This window comes from Neophocaena asiaeorientalis, unplaced genomic scaffold (assembly GCF_003031525.2).
Source record: "Neophocaena asiaeorientalis asiaeorientalis breed wild unplaced genomic scaffold, Neophocaena_asiaeorientalis_V1.1 scaffold149, whole genome shotgun sequence".
In the NCBI taxonomy this organism is placed as follows: Eukaryota; Metazoa; Chordata; class Mammalia; order Artiodactyla; family Phocoenidae; genus Neophocaena; species Neophocaena asiaeorientalis.
Window position 1 is genome coordinate 354932 of NW_020174442.1, and position 25345 is coordinate 380276.

Here is a 25345-nt window from a genome sequence, read left to right on the forward strand (position 1 = left end):
AAATTTATTTATTTACTTATTTATTTATTATTTTTGGCTGTATTGGGTCTTCATTGCTGCGTGTAGGCTTTCTCTAGTTGGGGCAATGGGGGCTACTCTTTGTTGCGGTGAGATGAGCCATCTCATTGAGATGGCTTCTCTTGACGTGGAGCACAGGCTCTAAGGCGCTCAGGCTTCAGTAGTTGTGGCTCGTGGGCTCCAGAGCACAGGCTCAGTAGTTGTGGCACACGGGCTTAGTTGCTCTGCAGCATGTGGGATCTTCCCGGATCAGGGATTGAACCCGTGTCCCCTGCATTCATGGGCAGATTCTTAACCACTGCGCCACCAGGGAAGTCTGAGAGCAACTAATATTGATTGAGTACTTACTGTGTCTCAGTCACTGTGCTAAGAGCTTTTAATTTAATCATCAAAAACCCTATAAGGTAGAAATTAATATTATCCTATTTTAAGATGAGGGCCAATGAAAGACAGCAAAACAAAAAAATTGTTACTCTTGACATAAAGATTCTTATTAAAATGCAAGCTTGCATCTTGTTGGTCTTTGTCTGTAATTGGGCTAATAGGATATTGGCTACTTGCCTAATGACTGGTCAAAAGAAAGATTCCAGAGGTTCCAGAACTGCATTTATCATTTCGGCCAAACTAGAACAGAGTCCTGTTTATTACTCTCTCGTGTTTTAACATGCTTTATATTTTGAAAAATTTGCCCAGCAACTGGTAATATCATCTTTAACATTATTTCTTTTAGATTAATTTGGCAACCACACACATGAGTAAGATTAATTCCACACCAAATCACTGTTCAGTGTGCCTGTTATCAGATAGAGGGGACTTGATGGTCAGAAATTGAGTAATTTTATAATACAAATGAAATTTAAATATATCACTGCATCTTCTAGAAGTAGCCTGGATCAGAGCATTAAGTTTCAGCTAGACGGATTTCTATTTTTTTTCCTGCCTTCAAGAGGACCCATGAGGTTACAAAAATGATTATGTTATAATAACACAAATAAACAGATGCCACACTTCAGTATCTCCTAAATGTATACTATACATACATGTACAGGTATAGGTATAGGAAGAGGTATACATGGCCAGAACACAGCTGCAGGGGGTCTCATTTGTAACAGTCTAGACAAATGGGTCCCCAGAACTGTACAGCATATATCTATGTGACTGTGCACACTGGCCCTTGGAGTTCCCACACATACCTGTACGCTTTTGCATATTGAGATTTGTAAATTTAGAAGTTAGAAAGGGAACACAAAAATTATTTCCTCTATAAATAAATGAGTAGACTTTGAATCCAGAAGAAAGTGACTTGTCAAAGACAAAAAGTCAAGTAGTGGCAGAGCTGGAACTAGAGCCGTAGGTACAGTGATTCCAACTCAGGATTTTCTGCCTCAGCGTTATACTACATTGCTTTGACCTATACAGGACAGGCTCATTTATCCCACACCATAGATAAAGGGTGGTTTCTCTGTTTCCTTAAACAGAAGACCCTTAAAAGATACAAACACACACACACACACACACACACACTCATAAACTTATCATCTCTCTCTCTATCATAAATATACATTTATATACCTATAGTAACATGTAATATTATATAAAGTTGGGACATTATGAATACTCATTATGCAACAGCATAGTTTTCTGAATGGTTCGCAGACTTGTATTTAAAAAATAATCATTTTTAAAAAATCAAGTAAAACAGAAAAATAAGAAGAAAAAGTTAAATTTCCCCAAATTTTAACCAAAAGTAAACCATTCTTAACATGGTGTAATATATTCTCAATATAAAGTGATCCCTGGCCATTCTACCTAAAATTTTCAAAAACGCCTCCCAGTACACATGCACGTACACACAATCTCCCTTCCCTGTTTAATTTTCCTCTTTTGCACTAATGAGTATGTGCTATAGACTGTATTTTATTTATTGATCTTGTCTGTTTTCTGTCTTCCTTAATAGAACATGACCTGCACATGGGCAGGAATTTATGTGCGTTTTGTTCACTGTGCTCACTTGTGTCAGGCACACTGGAAACTTATAAATATATATAAAGAAAGTCATTTGATGAACATCATTACAAATGCACTTAAATCAAGAGGGAAAGGTATGAAACTGATTAGTAAAATAATTTATGAAAAATGAAACCACACCATTCCAGTAAATGCAATCAATTTAAATTTTCTTGAATTTAACAAAAGAAAATGGAACCAAAGTTAAACTAAAATGTGTGTTTAGCATAAGAGATACCAGTCCCTATGGGGTCAAAGAATTTAACTTTAACCACAAATTTAATTAGAGACCTGGCCTTTGCTCTCAGCTTCTGGGAGATAATCTCTCACAATGTCATGAGGGACAGGACTTTTTATTTGCCTAAGGACCTTGGGCAACCAGATAGTAACTCTATGATCGAGAGTGGGTCTCTGAGCCATGCCAATAATGTTATGTAGAGTTGGGGCTTTGGGTCACCCAGCTTGACCTCCTGAGGGACTGGAGGTGGAGGCTGACCACAGAGGCAGCCAACTAGATTTAAAAGATTGAGCCCCCGCAAAAGACTCTGGACATCAAGGCTGGGTGAGCTTCCTGAGTTGGCAATACTCCATGTATTGTCACACATCAATTCCAGGAGAGTAATATCCTCCGGACTTCACAGGAGAGGACAACTGGAAGCCTTGCATTTGGTACCCTCCTGGATTCTACCCTACTGCTCCTGCCCTTGACTGATGTTAATCTATATTCTTTAGGTGTAATAAACTGTAACTATTATACGGCTTTTGGTGAGTTTTGTGTTCCTTCCAGTGAATTATCAAACTTAAAGGTGGTCTTAGGGACTCCCAAGCTGCAACTGATGTTAGATGTGAAGGCGGTCCCACGTGAACTGTTTTCTAACTTCACAGTTGGCTAAATTTCTTAGTCTCTAAAAGATGCCTACTTTAAGACAATAAAAAAAGTTTATACAAATGTGAGCAAAAGGAGCCTTTTTATTAAGTCTCATACTTTATCTTTACTTTGTATCTATGGATTTACCACCATAAAAGATGAGATAATCAATACTTATACCTTCTTCTCTCCTCCCACACAATTCTCATTTTTTTAAGTTATAAGTATTTTTATATTGTCAGGATTTATACTTCCATTCGACCTACAAACATAATTCAGAGCTTTTCAATCCTCTATATTTAAGTGGATTCAAGCAAACCTTTCAACTGAAGGTGGTTCCTTCAATTTCTAAACTGCTTTATCTTCAGGTTCACTAGAATTTTTCATTCAGTGAATATAAAGAAGTAGTATATTCCTGTAAGTACATGGGAATTATATTCTCTGATTTCTTAAAAGTTTGAGAACACTACTTTGTTGCCTTTGGACTTGTAGGACAAGTTTGTTAGAACTAATATTCTTAGGTGAAAACATTACGTTCTTTTTGGGGGGGCACTGAGTGTAATGTTTTTGTTTTGAAAGATGCCTGAGACATTTCCCATCTTCACCGTATACTTTGTACATCTTTTGCTTTTTCTGCCTTAGCATCTTCTTATGGTTCTTCAATTTACGTTCAGTAATTTCACCAGAATATATATATTTCCTGATGATCATTCTGTACCATATTTTTTCCCCCTGGAACATAATGTGCTCTTTTGCTAAAGACTCAAATCTTTATTTTCAGGAAGTTTTCTTCTATTAGGTTTCAAATAGTTTTTTTCACTTTGATTTGTTTTCTTCTACCAGAACATGAATGAAGCACATGTCAGATCATTGTCTATGCTTTCAAATTTTACCTTTTTAATTTATTTTATATTATTATTTGCTTATTCTTTACATCTGTGTGACTCCTTAATCCCATCCATCTTGCTAACAATGTCTTCAGTCCTGTTTATTTTTAAGTCCTTCAGTCCTTCAGTTCAACTCTGTAATATTTTCATTTTTCCCTTTTATTCTTTTTCCTTTGGGTTGAGCGTGTCTACTTTCCAACTCCATTTGTTGATCTATGATTTCCTTGCATTTTCCTTTGAGCTCTTATGTTTAAAGAGAATATTATTACAATTTTTTGAACCTATGGGAAATTGTTTTTCTAAACATTTTCTGGCCATTTGGGGGGACTTATTATTTTGATATTCATCCATATATTTTTAGCTGTTTTTTTTTTAGATTCATTTTCTCCCTTTCTTTCAAGTTTTATTTCCTCTATGGATTTCATGTTTGTTCCTTCCCAATTATTATTACTGGGCATAGAAAAGGAGATGGCAGTCCCCAATTTTTACTTGGATTTGTCTCTCAAATGCACTGTCACTAAGTTTTTTATATTTTTTGCTTTGGGGGCATATATGGGACACACCTCCCTTCAGTTTCATGCATTTAAATAGTAAGCATAGCACAGAAGAAGGACATTTGGGTCAGAGGAACTCTGTTGCTGCTTCATCTTTTTCTTTCAGTTTTAACATCCTATCTCCATTTAGAGGCTGATTCCTCTCTCAGATGGTAAGTGTAAGCCTCCAATAAGTTTAAATTTTTGAGAGATGCACTTAAATCTCCTCACATAGTTATGAAACAGTTATTGGTCCAATTTTTTTCTGATTACCTGCTATGTGATGAAACAACATGCAAATGAAATGATAAAAGACTAGAATTCATATGACATTGGGTACTTTTTTTTCATTTTCAAACTGGAAAAAAAAAAAACAGAAAAAAAAATCAGAAGTTGCCCAAATAAATTGGAGACAATCATAACTTCCTGCATTATGGACATTATAACAGTCTGACAGGGACTTTAAGATATTAGAAAATTATAATGAGGTCAAGCCAGTAATACAAAATATAAATCTTCATTGTATTCCTATTACATGATTACTTAGGAATGACTCAGCTTCACCAAAAAGCTTTAATTATGAATACCAAATTTTTAACGGAACCAGTGCAATCCATTGAGAAAATTAACTGTAAAGAATGTAATAATACTCGGTAATACCAGCACTTACTTTCCCCCAATTATTTTTGTTCGCAACACACATGTATTTCTGAAATGTCAACAAGACCCTCACAGTCCCATAAAACACATTATAAAAATAGTTTGTACCTTCTTTAAGTTTCAAACATTAGGGCAATTTATACCAGCTTTGAATCTATTTCTTTACTCTTTAAAATTTATACTTTTATCTCTTTTGATAATCCTCACTAAATGTTTCTTTTTACTTTTTTAAATTATGCTTTTATTACTTCCTACCTTTTATACTCTTTGAGTTTATTTTAGTTGTTTTTTAAAATTAACTTACAGAAATGGATATTTAGCTCACTAATTTTCAGCTATTTTTATCTGAGCTTTGAAGTGTAACATTTTCATTATGATTCAGCTTAAATTATTTTCTATTTCTATTTTTCTATTATGATTTTTTCTTTGACTCAGAAATTTAGAGATGTTTCATCTCCAAATATATAGGAGATGATCTAGCTGTTATTTTAAACATTTCTATCTTAATTAAACTGTGGTCAGAGAACATAATCCATATATACTCAAGCCTATGAAATTTGCTGGAATTCCCTATGTAGTCCTGTAACCTTTGTGAATGTGTGATAAACACTTAAAAATAATGGATATTCTGCAGTTTTTAAATGCAGTGTCCTATATATGTTCATTAGTTCAAATAGTTTAGTTATTGTATTATTCTAATACACTATGTCATTGAAAAAACTTTTTGCATGTTCTATCAAATAGTAAAGAGCTAAAATAAAATATTCTACTATGATTCTAGATTTGTTTATTTCCCCTTGAGGTTATATAAATTTTGATACTTTTTTAAAATTTTCATTTTTATTATTTAAAAATACTATTGTTGAATATGAATTCTATTTTGATAATTATTTCCTCCAAACAAGTTGAAGATATCTGTCCACTATATTTTGTCTTCCATGGTTGCTATTGAGAAATTAGCTGTCTTTTACTCCTAAGAAGGTAATTTTTTGGCTACTTTAAAAATTTTAGTGATATCTTGACATACTTTTTAAGGAAACCATGTATTAGAAGCCTACATATAATTTTTGAGTGATATAAAAATGAATGGAAAGTAGAAATAGTGGATTGAAAACACAGAAAATGGAGTCAAATTAATATATATTGGGACCTATGCTTGTTTATACATTATATCATTAAATTTGAAAACTGAACAAAAGAACTAACTATCATTATTCCCATATGACAGGGGGAAAAGATGGGAGATAATTGAGGTTTTCACAGTCTATGGCACCACAGTTCATCTAGAGGCCACTATGTTATTTATAGATGTTCTCAAATTTAAAAAAAGGTGATAATATTTAGCATAATTTACAAGCACAAAGTCTAGAGGAGAGGTTAGCAGATCTCAATATATTTCTTTTGTAAAGAAAATATTTTACTTACTTTGTGAAGGAAATTCACTCTCCCAACTGATCCAATTTTCCCAGTGTGATTCATGAAACAAATGTTTCCTTCAGTAGCTCCATAAAGCTCACACATCTTAATATCTCCAAATCTGTCTAAAAATTCTCTCCATACGTCACTCCGCATGCCATTTCCAACTGCCAAACGTACACAATGATCTTTTTCTCCTTCTCTCTGTTAGAAGAAAAGATTTTACTAGTAATTTATTATTTCCAGTTCCCAATTTTTTCTTTCATTGCTATTACTTAAATAAGAACCATCCAGAAGTAAGTTGCATGTGTGCAATAATGCAAAGGAGTAAAAAAAATATCATGTAAGTCCATGGCAGAACTAAGTCCAATAGCTAATGAAACTAACACTGGTCCAGAGTAATACAGCTTTATTTCCCTATATCTGGCAAAATCGCTTCCTAAATTTGAGATGCTGAAGTCTTATTTTTCCTGAAATATGCTTTCTTCCTTACCAGAATGGAGGTTCCTCAAAAAATTAAAAGTAGAACTACCATATGGTCCAACAATTCCACTCCTGGGTATTTATCTGAAGAAAACAAAAACTCTAATTCGAAAAGATACTGCACCCCATGTTCATTGCAGCATTATTTACAATAGCCAAGACATGGAAGCAACCTAAATGCCCATCAATAGATGAATGAAGAAAATGTGGTATATACACAATGGAATATTATTCGGTCATAAAGAAGAATGAAATCTTACCATTTGTGACAACATGGATGGACCTTGAGGGCATTATGCTAAGTGAAATAAGTCAGACAAAGAAAGACAAATTCTGTATGATCTCACATATATGTGGCATCTAAAAAAAACAAACAACAGCCAAAACAAAAACCCAAAACCCTGAGCAGAGAACAGATTGGTGGTTGCCAGGGGCAGGGTGAGGAGTGGGCAAAAATGGGTAAAGGGGGTCAAAAGGTACAAATTTCTAGTTATAAAATAAATAAGTCCTGGGGATGTACTGTACAGCGTGGTGACTATAATTAACAATACTGAATTGCATATCTGAAAGTTGCTAAAAGAGTAGAGTTGACCCTTGAACAACCAGGGATTAGGGACAAGGACCCTCCATGAAGTAGAAAATCCAAATGGAATTTCTAGTTGGTTCTCAGTATCACCGGTTCCACATCCACAGATTCAACCAACTGCAGATCATGTAGTACTGTGATATTTACTACTGAAAAAAAACTGCATATAAGTGGACAGGCACAGCTCAAACCCATGCTATTCAAGGGTCAACTGTAAATCTTAAAGTTCTCATCACAAGAAAAAGAAAATTTGCAACTATGTATGGTGTTGAATGTTAATTAGACTTATATTGGTGATCAATTTGCAATATATACAGTCTATTGAAGCATTACATTGTACACCTGAAACTATATGTTTTATGTCAGTTATACCTCAATTAAAAAATTAGAGTAAGAATATAATATCAGCTTAGTCATGGTAAATCCATGATTCCTTCTGAAGTACCTCCAACCTTACAAAAGTAATACAAAATAACAAGAAATAACAATAAATAGACAACAATAATAGAGAAATCAATTGTCCCTGACACAGTTAAAAATGGTCCAATGAACATTCTTTACCTTAGTTCCTTTTCCGTCTTAAAGGAGATTTTAATCTATTAACTCTCAAGAAAAAAGAGAATGTGAAAGAAAGGTAATTTTACAAACTGAAAGGTGAATAGATAAAAGGCATGAGACTAAGCAGAGTAGTTAATTCTGAAATCTAAGCCCACAGTTGGGAATGCAACACATGCTCCTAAGAGTGTCAAGGAAACAACAAAAAAAATGAGCAAGGCAGAAGACTTGGTTGGAAATTTGTTTAAGAAGCATCTGTACCCCTAGACACCCTGATTCAGATAATACATCTGGGAGTCTGACCTCTGCACACTGGTCAAATACTGGAGACACTCTCTGGAGAAGCCCAACCAGACACCATTTCAGATGCAGGAATCTACTGAAAACAGTAAGTTCAATGCAAGCCTGAATACTAAATGGTGAGATCTCAGAGCCAAACTAATCTACAGAGGTAGAAATCAGAATATTGTTCACATTTGGTAGGACAATGACTGATTTTTTGATGACAACTAGGGGGAATATCTTCAAGAAGAAAACAAATAAAATTGATTAAAAATACTTGAAGTGCTGTTAAATCATATTCAGAAATTTGGGTTATGATGGAGAGATGAATTAGTAACAGGCATTTAGAAAGCAAAATTTAAAAAGTCAATTATTTTCAGTAATAAAAAGTTAAAAATTGTTATTATATTTTAAATACATTATGTGTCAGCTATGAATAATATATATATAATTTTTATAATGAAAAAACTTATTATCAAAGTATTTTAAAATGATCATAATTAGATTGGTGCCATAGAGGGAGAAGAAACATATGTGTGTGAATATGTGAGTAAGAAGCCAGGTAGATGATAGTTAAGACTGAAAAATCAAGAAATAGTAGCATATATGTTTTATTAAGAAATATGGAAGTAAATAAAAACCAAAATATCTTAAAATAATTAAATATGTTTACCTCTAGAGGTCAAGTATTGATAGGAGGGGGTATTGTTTTCTTGAGAGTACTATTTGATTTTTCAGAATTGTAAAAGTACTAATTTAATAAAATAAAAATTAAATTAAAAAAATAAAATAAGAGCCGAGGTGTGGATACATCAGAATCTGACTTGTGGATTTAATTAGGCCCTTAAACCCTTAAGGGTTTAAGGTAAATATTCCACTGATAGAAAAAAACAAACAAACAAAACAAACAAACAAAAAACCTCACTCAATCAAAGTAGCTACTTCCAAGACAGACGATTATTTTCTACCACTAAATACTACCAGGAGCAATTCTGTCCTGGTTCCAACTCCCATGGGCATGTCCAGTATTGCCGACCTGGCATGGAACTAGCTCTTGGATTTTTCACTGCCATTTTCATATATAAAACAGTAGTGTTGAAAATCTAAGTATTTATTCTGCTTTAACAGAGAACAATCTTTTATTTTTACTTATTATTCTTTTAATTAAGTTTTTTTGGCTGCGTTGGGTCTTCAATGCTGCGCGCAGGCTTTCTCTAGCTGTGGCAAGCAGGGGCTACTCTTTGTTGCTGCTTCTCATTGCGGTGGCTCCTCTTGTTGCTGAGCATGGGCTCTAGGAGCGTTGGCTTCAGTAGTTGCAGCACGTGGGCTCAGTAGTTGTGGCTCATGGGCTCTAGAGCACAGGCTCAGTAGTTGTGGTGCACGGGCTTAGTTGCTCCGCAGCGTGTGGGATCTTCCTGGACCAGGGATCAAACCCTGCATTGGCAGGCAGATTCTTAACCACTGCACCACCAGGGAAGTCCAAAGAACAATCTTTTATATGGCATGATTCTTGGATGCTTTTCAGGTTAGAGATGAGTTTTAGCAAGTATTATTTATAAAATGAATTGGCACACTCTGGAAAACCAATAAGAAGGTGGTTTACAAACCAAATTCCATAGACTTTAACCTGTGTGGGATATATAGCTATACCAGCTTACTAAATAATAATATTCATCCAGAGTCATTCAACTGATATAGAAAATAAAATCATCAAAACTAGGATAAGGTTTTTGTCTAGAAATTTCAAAGTCATGCATTTAATTCTCAAGATATGTATTTATTTAAAGTATTTAAATATTTATTCTATTTTCCTTTCATTTAAAAGAAAGCCCAGAATATCATGCTTTGAGGAGTATGAAGAAAGATCAACAGATTCATTACTTAGTGTTGTGGGAAAAAAGAAAATGCATATTTCTTCTGTTGTTGATATGCATGCACTCCTAAAACAGTAAAATACAAATGACAATTGATATAAGAGATATAAATTAGTTATTTTCAGTTTATTGAGATATAATCTAGTTTCAGTGACATTATTCAGATTTTTGTTTACCAGATTAAAATCAGGAGCATGGAAATATATATATATGAAAATAATATGATTCCTTTATCTATAATAATCATATAAAAATTATATGAAGCTCTGTAGCAAGATCAAAATATACAGATATACTTATTTTTTATATTTTTTTACTGGAGCAAAATTGCTTTACAATGGTGTGTTAGTTTCTGCTTTATAACAAAGTGAATCAGTTAAACATATAAATATAAATATGTTCCCATATCTCATCCCTCTTGCATCTCCCTCCCTCCCACCCTCCCTATCCCACCGCTCTAGGTGGTCAGAAATTCCATATATAAGTGTTAGCATATGGTATTTGTCCTTCTCTTTCTGACTTATTTCACTCTGTATGACAGACTCTAGGTCCATCCACCTCATTACAGATAGCTCAATTTCGTTTTTTTTATGGCTGAGTAATATTCCATTGTATATATGTGATTCTTAATTGTTTTGGGTTCGTTATTGTAGGTCTTTCCTTCTCTTTGTGTCTTGCCTAGAGAAGTTCCTTTAGCATTTGTTGTAAAGCTGGTTTGGCGGTGCTGAACTCTGTCAGTTTTTGTTTGTCTGTAAAGGTTTGAATTTCTCCATCAAATCTAAATGAGATCCTTGTTGCCTAGAGTAATCTTGGTTGCAGCTTTTTCTCCTTCTTCACTTTAAATATGTCCTGCCAGTCCCTTCTGGCTTGCAGAGTTTCTGCTGAAAGATCAACTGTTAACCTTATGGGGATTCCCTTGTGTGTTATTTGTTGTTTTTTCCTTGCTGCTTTTAATATGCTTTCTTTGTATTTAATTTTTGACAGTTTGATTCATGTGTCTTGGCGTGTTTCTCTTTGGATTTATCCTGTATGGGACGCTCTGTGCTTCCATGACTTGATTAACTATTTCCTTTCCCATATTAGGGAAGTTTTCAACTATAATCTCTTCAAATATTTTTTCAGTCCCTTTCTTTTTCTCTTCTACTTCTGGAACACCTATAATTCGAATGTTGGTGCGTTTAATGTTGTCCCAAAGGTCTCTGAGACTGTCCTCAGTTCTTTTCATTCTTTTTTCTTTATTCTGCTCTGCAGTAATTATTTCCACTATTTTATCTTCCAGGTCACTTATCCGTTCTTCTGCCACAGTTATTCTGCTATTGATCCCCTCTAGATTATTTTTAATTTCATTTATTGTGTTGTTCATCGTTGCTTGTTTCATCTGTAGTTCTTCTAGGTCCTTGTTAAATGTTTCTTGCATTTTGTCTATTCTATTTCCAAGATTTTGGATCATCTTTACTACCATTATTCTGAATTCTTTTTCAGGTAGACTGCCTATTTCCTCTTCATTTGTTAGGTCTGGTGGGTTTTTATCTTGCTCCTTCTTCTTCTGTGTGTTTTTCTGTCTTCTCATTTTGCTTATCGTACTGTGTTTGGGGTCTCCTTTTTATAGGCTGCAGGTTCGTAATTCCCGTTGTTTTTGGTGTCTGTCCCCAGTGGCTAAGGTTGGTTCAGTGGGTTGTGTAGACCTCCTGGTGGAGGGGACTAGTGCCTGTGTTCTGGTGGATGAGGCTGGATCTTGTCTTTCTGGTGGGCAGGTCCATGTCTGGTGGTGTGTTTTGCGGTGTCTGTGGACTTATTATGATTTTAGGCAGCCTCTCTGCTAATGGGTGGGGTTGTGTTCCTGTCTTGCTAGTTGCTTGGCATAGGGTGTCCAGCACTGTAGCTTGCTGGTCGTTGAGTGAACCTGGGTGCTGGTGTTGAGATGGAGATCTCTGGGAGATTTTCGCCATTTGATATTACATGGAACTGGGAGGTCTCTTGTGGAGGATGTCCTGAAGTTGGCTCTCCCACCTGAGAGGCACAGCACTGACTCCTGGCTGCAGTACGAAGAGCCAGTCAAATCAAGAGTTTCCAATGTGATTTCAATGGAACATCAGAACTTCCAGCTTCTGTGATGCAGCAGAATTCCAGGAAGGCAAACAGAAAGTACACAGGGAGGAAGATGAACTGCAGCAAAGCCTTTGTCAAATGATAGTGACCTCACGGGTTTGCCGGGCATGACAGCGTATGTGTGGCTCGCCCTCAGCGGCCAGTCAGGGGTTCTCTATGGCAAAGTGGAGAGAGAGGAGCTCGCGGAGCCGCTCTGCCTCTGCTTCACTGTACACTGCTCCACGTACAGTACATGCCTATAGTTATTTTTGGCACACACACAATCACATGTATATACATAATGGAGAGAGAGAGAGATAAACAGAAGTTTTAAAAAAACTAGTTTGCCCAGGAATGGAAACTTTTTACCTAAAAGATATATAATACACAATAAGGTGTTATCATAAATGTTATCAAGGGTTAGCAGGGGCTAAATCCAGCCTACTTCCTGTTTTTTTTTGGTTGCACTGGGTCTTAGTTGTGGCAGGTGGGCTCCTTAGCTGCGGTTCACGGGCTTCTTAGTTGCAGCTCACTGGCTTCTTAGCTGTGGCATATGAACTCTTAGTTGCAGCATGCATGTGGGATCCAGTTCCCTGACCGGGGATCAAACCCAGGCCCCCTGTATTGGGAGTGCAAAGTCTTACCCATTGTGCCACCAGGGAAGTCCCTACTTCCTGTTTTTGTAAATAAATTTTTATTAGAACACAGTTACACCCATTTATATGGATTTTCTATCCTGCTTTTGCAATACAGAGGTAGAATTAAGTAGTTGTAACAGAGACAGCATGATTCACAAAGCCTAAAATGTTTACTAATCTAGTGCTTTACAGATAAAGCTTGCTGACCTCTGCCCTAAATTATAAAAAAAAAAAGTAAAAAAAAAATCAACTTAATATTTACACGCATTAAGCACCACCAGGTAAACTGGACAACACACTGGTGTTACAAATTGGTGAAGCTTCCTCATCCAGATTCCCATTTAAGTTCATTCTATTTCTTCTTAAGAAATGCTTTATCTCATTGGAAATAACTGCGAGTTGGTTTTATTTGTAAAGCAGGTGTAGAGTTTCTTATACTCATTGAGCATTTTGGTAGGAGGGCAAAATATTGTTCAGATGAGCCTTTTTAAAAATCCTACCCAGGTAGTGATGTTGTGAAGCTCTCTTGGTAACCCTGGAAGATGACTGGAAGCCAAGGGAAGGGATCAAGCAGAGCCTGAAGTAATAGCAACATTAACCCAGCATCAACTGGCACGATGGACTGGGAGGTTGGCAGGAGTCAGAGATAGCAGCTAAAGTGGTCCAGATAAAAGATGATTAGAGGAGGAACCCAGATTATGGTCAGGGAAATGGAAAAGGAGGGTCAGCAGAACGACAAATGTATGGAAGAAAAAAATCATCAAGATTGGCAAAGGGAGCCTTCAAACATCACCCTGGAGTTTATGGAAATTAAGAGGAGGGTCTGAGGTTTGCTAATTATATTTGGTCTTATATGCGTCCATTTTGAAGGTGATTTGTGAAATTAGTGGTAAATCATCTAAAATACAACCAAATCTTCCTAATGCCCATCTATAATTTAAAGAATCTCCTCTCTGTCCATAAGTCTCCTGAAGGCTTCTTTAATTTAATTTTTTATTTTTTTAATAAATTTATTTATTTATTTATTTTTGGCTGTGTTGGGTCTTTGTTACTGCATGCGGGCTTTCTCTAGTTGCAGCGACCAGGGGCTATCCTTTGTTGCAGTGTGTGGGTTTCTCACTGCGGTGTCTCCTCTTGTTGTGGAGCACAGGCTCTAGGCATACAGGCTTCAGTAGTTGTGGTGCATGAGCTCAGTAGTTGTGGCGCATGGGCTTAGTTGCTCCGCGGCATGTGGGATCTTCCCGGACCAGGGCTCGAACCCATGTCCCCTGCATTGGCAGGTGGATTCTTAACCACTGCACCACGAGGAAAGTCCCTGAAGGCTTCTTTAGAACAAATTCCCATTCCTTTCACTTCTTCCTGAGTTATGAAGTTACTACCTAACTGTCACTGGATATCTAAGCTGTGTTGGGGACAGTATGAGAAGAGCATGCATAAATACATGTACGATTAAATGAACTAATGAACACATAGCACCTTCATATGTACATACACAAGAGAAAGTCACAGAGTGGCAGAGACTAAGATACAGAGAGACAGAGATGGAGAGTCTGAGAGAGTACATGAGAGACAAAAAGACAGATAGAAAGCAGGAAGGGCAGAGAGTGAAAGTGAAAGAGAGAGAGAGAGAATATGAACAAAACAGAGAAAGGGACAGAGTGAAAAAGAGATACACAGAAACAGAAACAGAGTGACATATGCAGAGGCAGAAAGAGACCCACTGCATGTGAGAGAAACACAGAGACACTCAGAGAGCTGGACACACACACACACACAGAGATGCAAAGTGACACACATTCACACAGCACAGAGATCCACAACACACACGAAGTGAAAGACAGTGACAAAGAAGCATGCACACAGAGGGATATTCTCTGTCACTCTCTCTCTCACCCACACACAAACACACACATACACACACACACAGAGCAAAAAAAAAAAAATGATATAAACTAGACACATATACCAGAAGGCAGAGAGGCACACACATAAAGACACACAGCTGCTCACAGAGATATCAGTATTGAGACACACGGAAAGAGATACATGCAAATAAAGAGACTTACAAACAGAAATCAAGGCAAACAGAGTCCAAGAAAGGGGGAAAAGCAGAAATCCAGAGAGAGTGGGACGGGAACAAAAGACACGTCTGCAGCCGTATCAGAAGCAGCAAGGGAGTGAAATATGTCTGTACCTCCATGACCAGGTTATTATATTATCTCATTTTAATCACCATGACAACCTCATGAAATAAGCAGCATTATCCCCATTTTGCACATTGGGATAATGAAGTTCAGGTCCAAAGTCATACACCAGATAAACAAAGATAGAATTTGAACTCATCAAAGTGTAAGTGCTCTGTGGGCAGAGAGGGAGGGAAGGAACGAGGGATGAGAGGAAAGAAGGAAAGAAGGAAAAAGGGGCGGAGGGAGAAAACCAGCTCAAAAACCCTTAACAGCCCCTGCTCTATTTTTCCAAGCCTTTCCGCGTGATTTCAGTAATAGGAAGCAATTGAAACCTGGGTTTCTAATTCAGCAGTAAGTGCTTAAATGTTTATACACTGGCACACACACACACAGTAAGCCATTTTACAGTACACAGAAAGGACTCATTTTATTGTCAGCCCTTTAAAATCCCATTTGAAATTTAAGAGAGAATTTACTGAATGGGTCAGAGCTTTTAATGTAGCGACCCCAGGGTTATGGATTTCAGTAGACAGTCCCTCTGGCTTTCAGTACCACGCATCACAATGGTGTGCGGATAGCAGTGAAGGAGTCACGTTATTTTGTACCAAGGCTCTTGTTTCTTCAAAACATCCTTTGAGAGCTGTTTTCCAGGAGTGTCTGTTGAGCTGCTATATTTGAGGCAGTGGTTGAACTACAGTTACCTCCTACCCAGTCACAGATTTATTCACTTGCCAAATATGCAGGTCTCTAACAACACCTCTTAGAAACAAAACCTCCTTCTTCCAGACCATGTGCTTAATCCTACTCAGTGAATCTATAACACACCCAGGCTGAAGAGGCTCTTTGTATGCCTGTGAAAAGTGAAACTCTGGAGGCTCTGTTTCAATACAGGTAATTTTGTGTATCAACCCTGACTTCTCAGGAAACAAAGACGGTTGATAGATGGAGAGACAGAAAAGAAACATAAACTCATGGAGAGACAGAAGAGAAACATAAACTCAAAGTGGAAAAAAAGGGATAAATCATTTCTGCCTTCAGCCCTGGATAACTAGCAGCTTAATGCACAAAACAAAAGTATGGTCTAATTCCTTTATTAAAACATATTAACAACATGTGTTAGGGATTATGATTCTTCCATCATGATTCTATTTAACAGAAGACCTCTTTCCCCTAACACCCACTGATAATCACATACGCACATGTATCACAACCACACATCCCTGTAATAAGCAGAATAACTATACATTCCAACAGTTTGCTTCTTTCATGGACACTCTACCACTACTCACTGGAAAAATATAGGCAGCAAGCCCAGTGGGTATCACAGAGCAGGGACAAAGAAACCTTAAATGCAAACAGGATACGAGAGAATCCTGTTAAGAAAATAGGCACAAAACAGCAGTTTCTTATACTGAAGCAGGAAAGGCATGGTGGAGGGGAGAGGGCAGGGGACTCTTTTGAGAAAGGACGTAAGAGGATTTAAAAGGAGAGGCCCCCAAGGCTAAGATAGCGTGGGCTCAGCTGCCCAAGTCTTGGTGTAGCTGCCTTTCCAGTCTGGTTACGGGCAGGCCACGGTTTCAGAGATAACAGTCATCAGTTCAACAAACCATTTTAAGTCACAAATAACAGCTAGAAAAGACCTCTGTGATTGCAAATGTTACAGCAGAAAGATGTACCACATAGTGGACTTATTTCCAATTCATTTTCTAGAAATAATAAGTAATTGAGATTACCATTTGCAGACCACTCACTCTGCACAGGTGCTTTCTATCCTGGCAGCACTGGTGAGAACTGAAAATGGGAGGAAATCAATGCTTCAGACCAGAGGCATTGCACAGTTGCCTTGTAGAGAAAGACCAGCTCCAGGAGTCTGCAGGACTCACCTCTGACCCAAATGACTGTTTTCACTCACCTAAGAAAAGGCTGTGCAGTTGTAAAGGGAGGATGATCTTCCCGGGAAACCCAGAAAGAGGTCACCTGAGCCACAGCTACCACAAGTCACTAATGAATGTTCTGAAAAGTTCAGGGGCCCATTAAAAGTGCAGGATAGGGGCTTCCCTGGTGGCGCAGTGGTTGAGAGTCCGCCTGCCGATGCAGGGGACACGGGTTCGTGCCCCGGTCCGGGAAGATCCCACATGCCGTGGAGCGGCTGGGCCCGTGAGCCATGGCCGCTGAGCCTGTGCGTCCGGGCCCTGTGGGAGAGGCCACAACAGAATTTCTGCTGTGAGCTGGAAGCAGCAATGGCCTGACACCCTTCCCGCAATGATGCTGACTTTGATTTTTCCAAAATCTCTCCCTGAACTCTGTCCTCCCCAGGAACTCTGACTTTCTCATTACAGTTGAGCTTTCCTTTCAGGTCTGGACTAGGCAAAGATTGTGCCCATCATGAACACATAGGTGTCCCAGCAACTGGTCTCATTACATTTGTTACTTTAATTTTTAAAATAATTCAACAAATTTTTATTGAGCACTACTATGGCAGGCACCATTCTGAGTACTGAGGATATAACTAGAGATGAAAATGATAAACTCCCCGCTTTCCTGGAACTTATATAATAGGGTGGGGAGATTAAGTGACAACAAATAAAAATTATCTATAAAATATGTAATGGGGTAATAAGTTCTATGAGGAAAATAGAGCAGGGAAAGAAGACTCAGAGGCACTGTAATAAAGAGCTGACTCTATTCTTGATGTTTGACTGCTGAGAGCTTTCAAACCACCCCCAATCCCCTTTCCTCTTCTGCCCTATATCTGGGCAAGCTCTTGAGAAAGCCCAGGGCTCCTTCCTTTGGCAGCAACAGGAAATTCAAAGCGCATGAGCAACCCTGCATGCACAAGGCCCCTCAGCCTAGTGCTAGCCTCTTATCACAATAAAAGCTGAACCTGTCTCTTTCCCCTGCTTTCTCAAGCCAGTTTTTGGCCTGCTTGGGCCCCTGCCCTACTCTCCCCAGAAAGCCCCATCATAGGAGTGATAAACCTGTTCATATTCTCTTACTGCATGTGTGGCATCGTCATCAGTCTCCACATTTGAACCAGATTTCGGGTACGGGGTCCACTAGAGTTGGGAAGGTGACCATACCAGACGTTTATAGGGGTTGTCGCCAGAGAAACGCTCTCCAAACAGGAGGAGGATGGGATTTCAATGGATCAGGGAGTGAGGCATGCAAATATACGGGGGGGAACACTCAGTGGGAGGAAACTGAGAGCCCTGGCACATTGAAGAAAAAGAGAGGAGGCCAGTGAGGCTGGGGTGGAGTAAACAAGTAGTCTGGTGGGGTGAGGGAGCGGATAGGGGAGGAGGTCCCAGCAGGGGAAGCAGATCACATAGAGCTATGTGACCCATGCCAAGGGAATCTGGACTTTTCCTCCAAGTAAACTATCAGAAGGATTTGAGTAGTGACGTAACATAATCTGACTTACATTTTAACAGAATCATTCCAATTGCTACGTAAGAATTGAAGTTAGGGGGGCAAAATGGAATTAAGAAGAGGCCATTCTGGAATTTCAGGGGAGAAGTAGTGCTGATGGAGATGACAGCAGCAGGTCAGGTGGTAAGAGGAGGTTTGAGTCTGGATATATTTAAAGGTTGAAACTGCAGGATGTGCTCATGGATTGGACAGGAGGTATGAGAAAAAGAGAAGCTGCAAGGGACATTCTAGAGTGTTTGTGACTGAGTACCTGGAAGAATGGAGTTGTCATTAACTGAGACAGTCAAGATGGAAGCAAGGAGTACATGCTGAGGTGGGAGGTGCTGACAAAGTTCGCCACTTTTTTTTTTTTTTTTTTTTTTTTTTTGCGGTACGCGGGCCTCTCACTGTTGTGGCCTCTCCCGTTGCGGAGCACAGGCTCCGGGCAAGCAGGCTCAGTGGCCATGGCTCACGGGCCCAGCCGCTCCGCGGCACGTGGGATCTTCCCGGACCGGGGCACGAACCTGTGTCCCCTGCATCGGCAGGTGGACTCTCAACCACTGCGCCACCAGGGAAGCCCAAAGTTCGCCACTTTTGAGATGAGATGTCAATCAGATTTCTAAGTGGAGATGCCAAGTAGGAATCTAGACACATAAAAGTTGACATCAAGGGAGAAGACAGGGCTACAGATATAAATTTGAGAGTTAAGTTGTAGATGGTATTTGCAGCTGGGAACATGTCCAGAGAGAAAAGGGAAAAGCTTGATTGAGAGTCCTGGACACACTAACAATTAGAGGTCAGGAAGATTGAGGAAGATCCAGCAATGGAGACAACTTAAAGCTATAAACTGGCATTCCTGAACCTGGTTTATATGAGTCTAATGTAAAGACAGGTACTGATAAATGCAGTTCTGAACCTGTCAGGCTGGAAGCTAGAACAATTTTGGCACATCTACTATGATAACAAAACTGTCTTGCAAGGCCTCTTGGGAGAAGGCTGTCTCCTCTTCCAGAGAGCCCCCAGCATTACGGTCAATCTGTTTTCATTTGTACTTCAGTACTTAACTCATTCATCCTTATGTCAGCTCTGGATGTAATTGTTATTACACTCATTTTATAGATGAGAAAACTGGGGTGGAGGCTGCTCAAAAAAGCAAAAATTTGTCCAAGATCACAGAGCTTGTAAGACAGGGAAGACAGGCTTGAACTTCAAGCTCCCCAGCTCTAGGGGGCAAAGAAATTAAAGGCTTTGCCTGAGGTCGCATGATGAATTAATGGAAAAGATGGAATTAAAACCCTCATATTGGGCTTCCCTGGTGGCGCAGTGGTTGAGAGTCCGCCTGCCGATGCAGGGGACACGGCTTCGTGCCCCGGTCTGGGAAGATCCCACGTGCCGTGGAGTGGCTGGGCCCATGAGCCATGGCCGCTGGGCCTGCGCATCCGGAGCCTGTGCTCTGCAACGGGAGAGGCCGCAACAGTGAGAGGCCCGAGTACTGAAAAAAAAAACTCTCATCTTTAAATTCATTGTTACTTTTTTTCATTGGGAATAAAATAATCTTTTGGAAAATTCTAGTTGGTAATAATTTGCTAACGATTCTTGTATTTGCTGGTAAGCCTTACTGGAAGGGCAAAGATCAACCATTTCTGACCTTGACTTCCTATGTCTGTAGCATGAGTATCAGGAACACACAATTAAAGGAATAGGCAATGTGAAAAACAGCAAATAAACAATAAAATAAATAATCTTGAAGGTAAATTTTTAAATGTTAAATCAGTCTGCAATGTAGGAAAACCTTACTAACATACCACATTTACAGTAACAGCAGGATATACCCCAAGGGGAAACAGGTATAATGTTTTCAGGGTTTTTTATTTTACTTTTATTTCTAATGTTTTTGTGTGACAAGTATAATATAAAATTGTTAATATTTTAACATTATTAAAAAGTTTTATTTTAAAATAATCATGATCTAAATTGACTTTTACAATCAATGTTGTATGATTTTTGTTAGTCAAAGGCCAATTATTTTTTAACGCCACAAAAATTACTCTAATTTTATAATGACATTCATGGAAAACATTACCATGTTCTGCATAAAAATAAAATCCTTCCATTTGTATTGGCTTACCAGTTTACATTTTTTCACATATATCTCATAACCAGATGGTGATAATCAAAGGCCGAATTAGGAGATGTAGGTATTTATATAAAGACAGGAACTATGGCTCAAAGAGAAAAGACCAGCAGAGTCATACAACAAGAGCTTGAAACTGAGCCTGTCTTTTGATTCTACAGCCAACACACTATCTGATGGCTTCCCACATAAAGCTAAATTTGTAGGGAAATTTAATAAATAAAGGATATATGTATTCTTAATGGAAATGACAGCAGGAAAGGTATAAGCAGATAGACAGAAAAAGATATGTATACTTAAATGTACCACTACCCATGAACTACGAATCATTAAGTATTAAAATTAGCACTTATAAAAAGTCTTTAATATATACGCAGTTCTAAAACTTTCCAAAACATTAATTCCCTCCTAATTCTACTGACATTTAGGTTGCTAATAGCTTTTTTTTTTTTTTTTATCTTACTCCCTCATATTTCTTTTTGTTTTTTCCTTCTGCCTTTATTTATTTATTTGGCTGCGTTGGGTCTTTGTTGCTGCGCTCAGGCTTTCTCTAGCTGCAGTGAGTGGGAGTGGTGCGTGGGCTTCTTGTTGCAGTGGATTTTCTTGTGGTGGAGGAAGATGGGCTCTAGGTGCGCAGGCTCCAGTACTTGCAGCACGCAGGCCTAGTAGTTGCGGCACACTGGCCCTAGAGCGCGCGGGTTTCAGGAGTTGTGGTGCGCAGGCTCAGTAGTTGTGGCTCACAGGCTCTAGAGCACAGGCTCACTAGTTGTGGTACACAGGCTTAGCTGTTCCATGGCATGTGGGATCTTACTGGACCAGGGAATGAACCTATGTCCCCTGCACTGGCAGGCTGATCCTTAACCACTGCACCACCAGGGAAGTCCCCTTCATCATTTATTAGTTGGAATTCTTCTGGTTCCTGTCCCGGGCATTTGTGTACCTGATATTCTGAATGAAGTAGAATATAAGCCACGCTGAAGAAATAATCATCAAAATAATGAAGGATATTGACATGAAGACTAGAGAGCCACAGCTGAAGTTCTTTGGCAGTGTTCGAGTTCCAACCGCTATTGTCATTTGTAGAGATGTTTTTCTCCAGGTAACTCAAAATATCCTTACCTCTCAATTCTGTAATCATGACAGCAATAATATGTCAAGTGCCTGGATGAGTCATGGTGACTGGCTCCTCTTTGGATTTGTTATTGTAGATAACCACAGCAACTGCATTGTGGAAAGCAGCCTGTGATATTTTCTCTTTAAAGGTGCAATTTCCTCTCTGCAGCAAGGAAATTCACTGTTTGATGTTAGGAGGGACAAAGAACCATGTTTTAGGATCACAGCTCAGATGATCAGCAAAGTTCTGAAGGCCAGAAGTCTTAAATCAAGGTTGTTGGCAGGGCCATCTTCCCTCTGAAGGTCCTAGTGGAGAATCCTTGCTTGCCTCTTCCAGCTTCTGGTAGCTCCAGGCGACCTTGGCTTGTGGCTGCATCACTCCAACCTCTACCTCTGTCTTCACATGGCCTTCTCCTCTGTCATCCCTCATATTTCTATATTTGCAGCTTCTAAGCAGAAAAGAAAGTTCTGGTTCCTTGCTGACTTTTCTAAATGCTTTCATATTTAGTGTGAGAATAGTAAACACATCTTTGATTTATTTAAGAAAAACTGGGTTTTAAAAGAGAGTTGATTTTCTCAACCATGTAATAATATGCTTCAAATATTTGGGGAAAAGAAAAAATTTAAAAATATCTTTAAACGACTAGGTCTTGGAGGTAAAATCAATTGTTTTGAGTGTTGTCGAGAAAACAATGGTAATGAAACTAAATCAGAACATCTTAATAACAACTAAAATTCACAATAGTTTTAAAACAGCATTCCTTAGAGGTTACTATGTGTGATGAAAAAGTTTCCACAGCTTAATGCTTTGAGAAACTACATCTTTCACAAGATGTGAAATGGGGAAAACATAATGGTGAAACACTTGAAGTTATATAGAAACTAAGAAAATGAAAACACGATAAAAAGAACAAATGCTTTAAAAATATCCATTTTCAATTAGAAAAGAATAAATGGTAATGCCCTGAATCAGGGACAAGGTAATGCCAATGCACTTAGCCTTTACCTGTCTTCAGACCCATTCAAAACATAACTGGTAAAACAAATAAACAACAAATTCAAGAGATTTAGGTTAAGTCAGCATCATTTAGTCTCCCCTACTGGAATTTTATTCTCTGGTACTGTTGCATTGCCTTCATCCTTACATCTTATCTAAATATAACAAGGAAACCTCTTAAAGCTTGAAAGAAATGATAGACTTTCTTTGGAGAAAATAAAGTAGGTGTCCTTTCATGTTGAAGTCTGAAAACAATCTCACGTCATCAATTTCAACATTTTCATTTTTTTTACCCTCAAAAAACACTTAGGGGTTCACTGCAGGACTGTCTAAACATTACTAGTGACAAATTTAGTACAATCCATATGGAATTTAATGAACAATATTTAATATTTAATGAAAAATATTTAATAAATATTCATCAAACATTCAGGTGTTTAAAAATGTCTCTTTTCATGATGGGAGTTGAGCATAATCCATTTTGTCGAAGTTTTAATATATTTTCACTACAGGATCCAGAATCATAAGTATACTTTCCGGCTCCCAATAAATATCTTAGATTTTAAGAAAATAGAATAAAGAAACAGGATATAATTAATAGAAAACATATATACAAATATATACTAAAGAATATAAGCTATGCCTTGAGAATGTCAAAACGTGGGTATTCCACATTGAGAGCTATAGACAAACTATATAGTGTAAATGATGAACTATAATGTTAACTTGAAAAACAGGCATCATACTTATGCATTATAACATAGGTCTTTGCTAACTAGGTCCCATCCCTTGCACTCTTTGGGCTCCAGATTCTTGCATCCAACTGCCTATTTTACTTCTTACCCTGGATGTCTAATTAACACACCAAACTTAACAGGTCCAAAAGAAATTTAATTTTCATTCCCCAAATCTCAGTTTTCCTTATCTCAGCAAATGGTTTGCAATTTGCCTAGACATTTGAACCAGAAACCTGGGACGCATCCTTGATTCTATCCATTTCTTCACTCTTCACTCCCTATTCTTGAACTAACAAGTCTTGTTATCTTTCCTTCAAAATAGATCCCAAATTGGTATAGTATTTTCCAGTTTGCCTTCATCTTTTTCCAAATACTCTGATGGGAACAAAATCAAATTTCTCCTCCAGGGTCTACTGAGCCCCATAAGATCTGGTCTATGGATGACCCAGCTCCTTCTCTTTAAACACTCAGGCTATGTCCTCTGTGGGTTGCTCCGTTTTCAGTTTATTCCATGCAGACTGCAGTCCCCCAGCTTTTCCATGGCTGGATCCCACCTGTCATAATGATTCCTCAGCTCGCAGGTCACCATGTCAATTGAAGTCTTCCCTGACCATTCAATCTATTATAATTAGCAATGCCCCACTCTCACCACTCATTGGTCTCCATCACTTCAGCTGGTTTTGTTTCTTCATAATATTTATCATTATCTGTAATCACTTTTCTTCATGTGTTTGCTGGCTTATTTTCTCTCTCCTCAAACCAGAGTGTAAGTTACGTGAGAAAAGGGGTCTTGTTTGTCTTCTGTGCCCCTTTCAACTCAAACCTACAACATTACCTGCATGAATGAATGAGTGACGTGATCCTATTCCTAGGTAAATCCCTAGGTATGGCAGAGTTATTTAAATAAGATAAACTGTGCAGCAAGAGTCCCCCAGAGGATCACTGATGTCTAGAGTTCCACCACATTCCTCACCTATTGATATTAAATGCAGCATTAAGAAAATGTAGAGCTAGACCCAATCATAAAATGTATGATGGTCTTCAGTAATGTAGAAAATATAGAAGATTGGCAAGTGGGGAAAGAGCTGCCTTCCTAGTCTCAGGGGAAGAGGATAATTACCCCAACACTCCATGACTAAGAGAAGCCAGTACCTCAGCTTCTTTTTTCTTAAGGACAGTGCGGCTGCCAGCAGTTTGAGGCACATCCAGTGTTTATGCGAAAGGAAATTTTGTAACTGGAGTTTTTAAAAAGAGAAAAAAGATGGGGTTGGGTGGGGGGTGCTAAGTGCTTCCAGCCAGGGAAAACCAACCCTAGGATGTTTTTATACAGCTATATACAAACACTCAACTCAGACTGTGGCTTCTGCCTGCAGGTAAATGTCCTTTGGAATATATTACTTACCTGAGATTGACAACAACTCTGGATATACTTAGGGAATATGTGGCTTCGCTTTCTTTTAAAGATTTATAGTAAATATCTATGGGGCTTCAAACCATAACTCATGAGACACGCAATTTAATTTCTTTGAGGATGTGGACCATGTCACTTGTTCACTCTGTGGCCCTACTTGAACCCCTGCTATGTTGGCTGCACAGCAGACACTGACACTTCCTTTCAGGGGAAGTTCACTGAAAGGAATGAACACTGGACAGCAAGAAAGCAAGATCTCCTTGAAGGGATAAGATGTCATAACAAAATGACTTTCTCCCTTTCCCAATCTTTAATGCCAAGAACTGTTTGTACTCTTTCTGTGAGAAATCAACAAAGAGGATTAGGTAATACAACGCATCTCTGCTAAAAAAAATCATTCAGTTTTCCTTTGGCAAATCTATATTTATTTCTCTCTCTCCTCCTCAACTTGTCTTCAGGTAAGT

At 38.2% G+C, this 25345-nt stretch overlaps 1 protein-coding gene across 1 annotated transcript in view; it reads right to left on the reverse strand.

Moving 5' to 3' along the window:
* Positions 1-25345, reverse strand: part of SLC27A6 (solute carrier family 27 member 6) — a 60275-nt gene that overhangs the window by 11487 nt on the left and 23443 nt on the right. The window contains exon 6 of the mRNA XM_024757190.1: positions 6399-6593. Coding sequence (XP_024612958.1) covers positions 6399-6593 — 195 coding nt within the window. The remainder of the gene's footprint in view (positions 1-6398; positions 6594-25345) is intronic.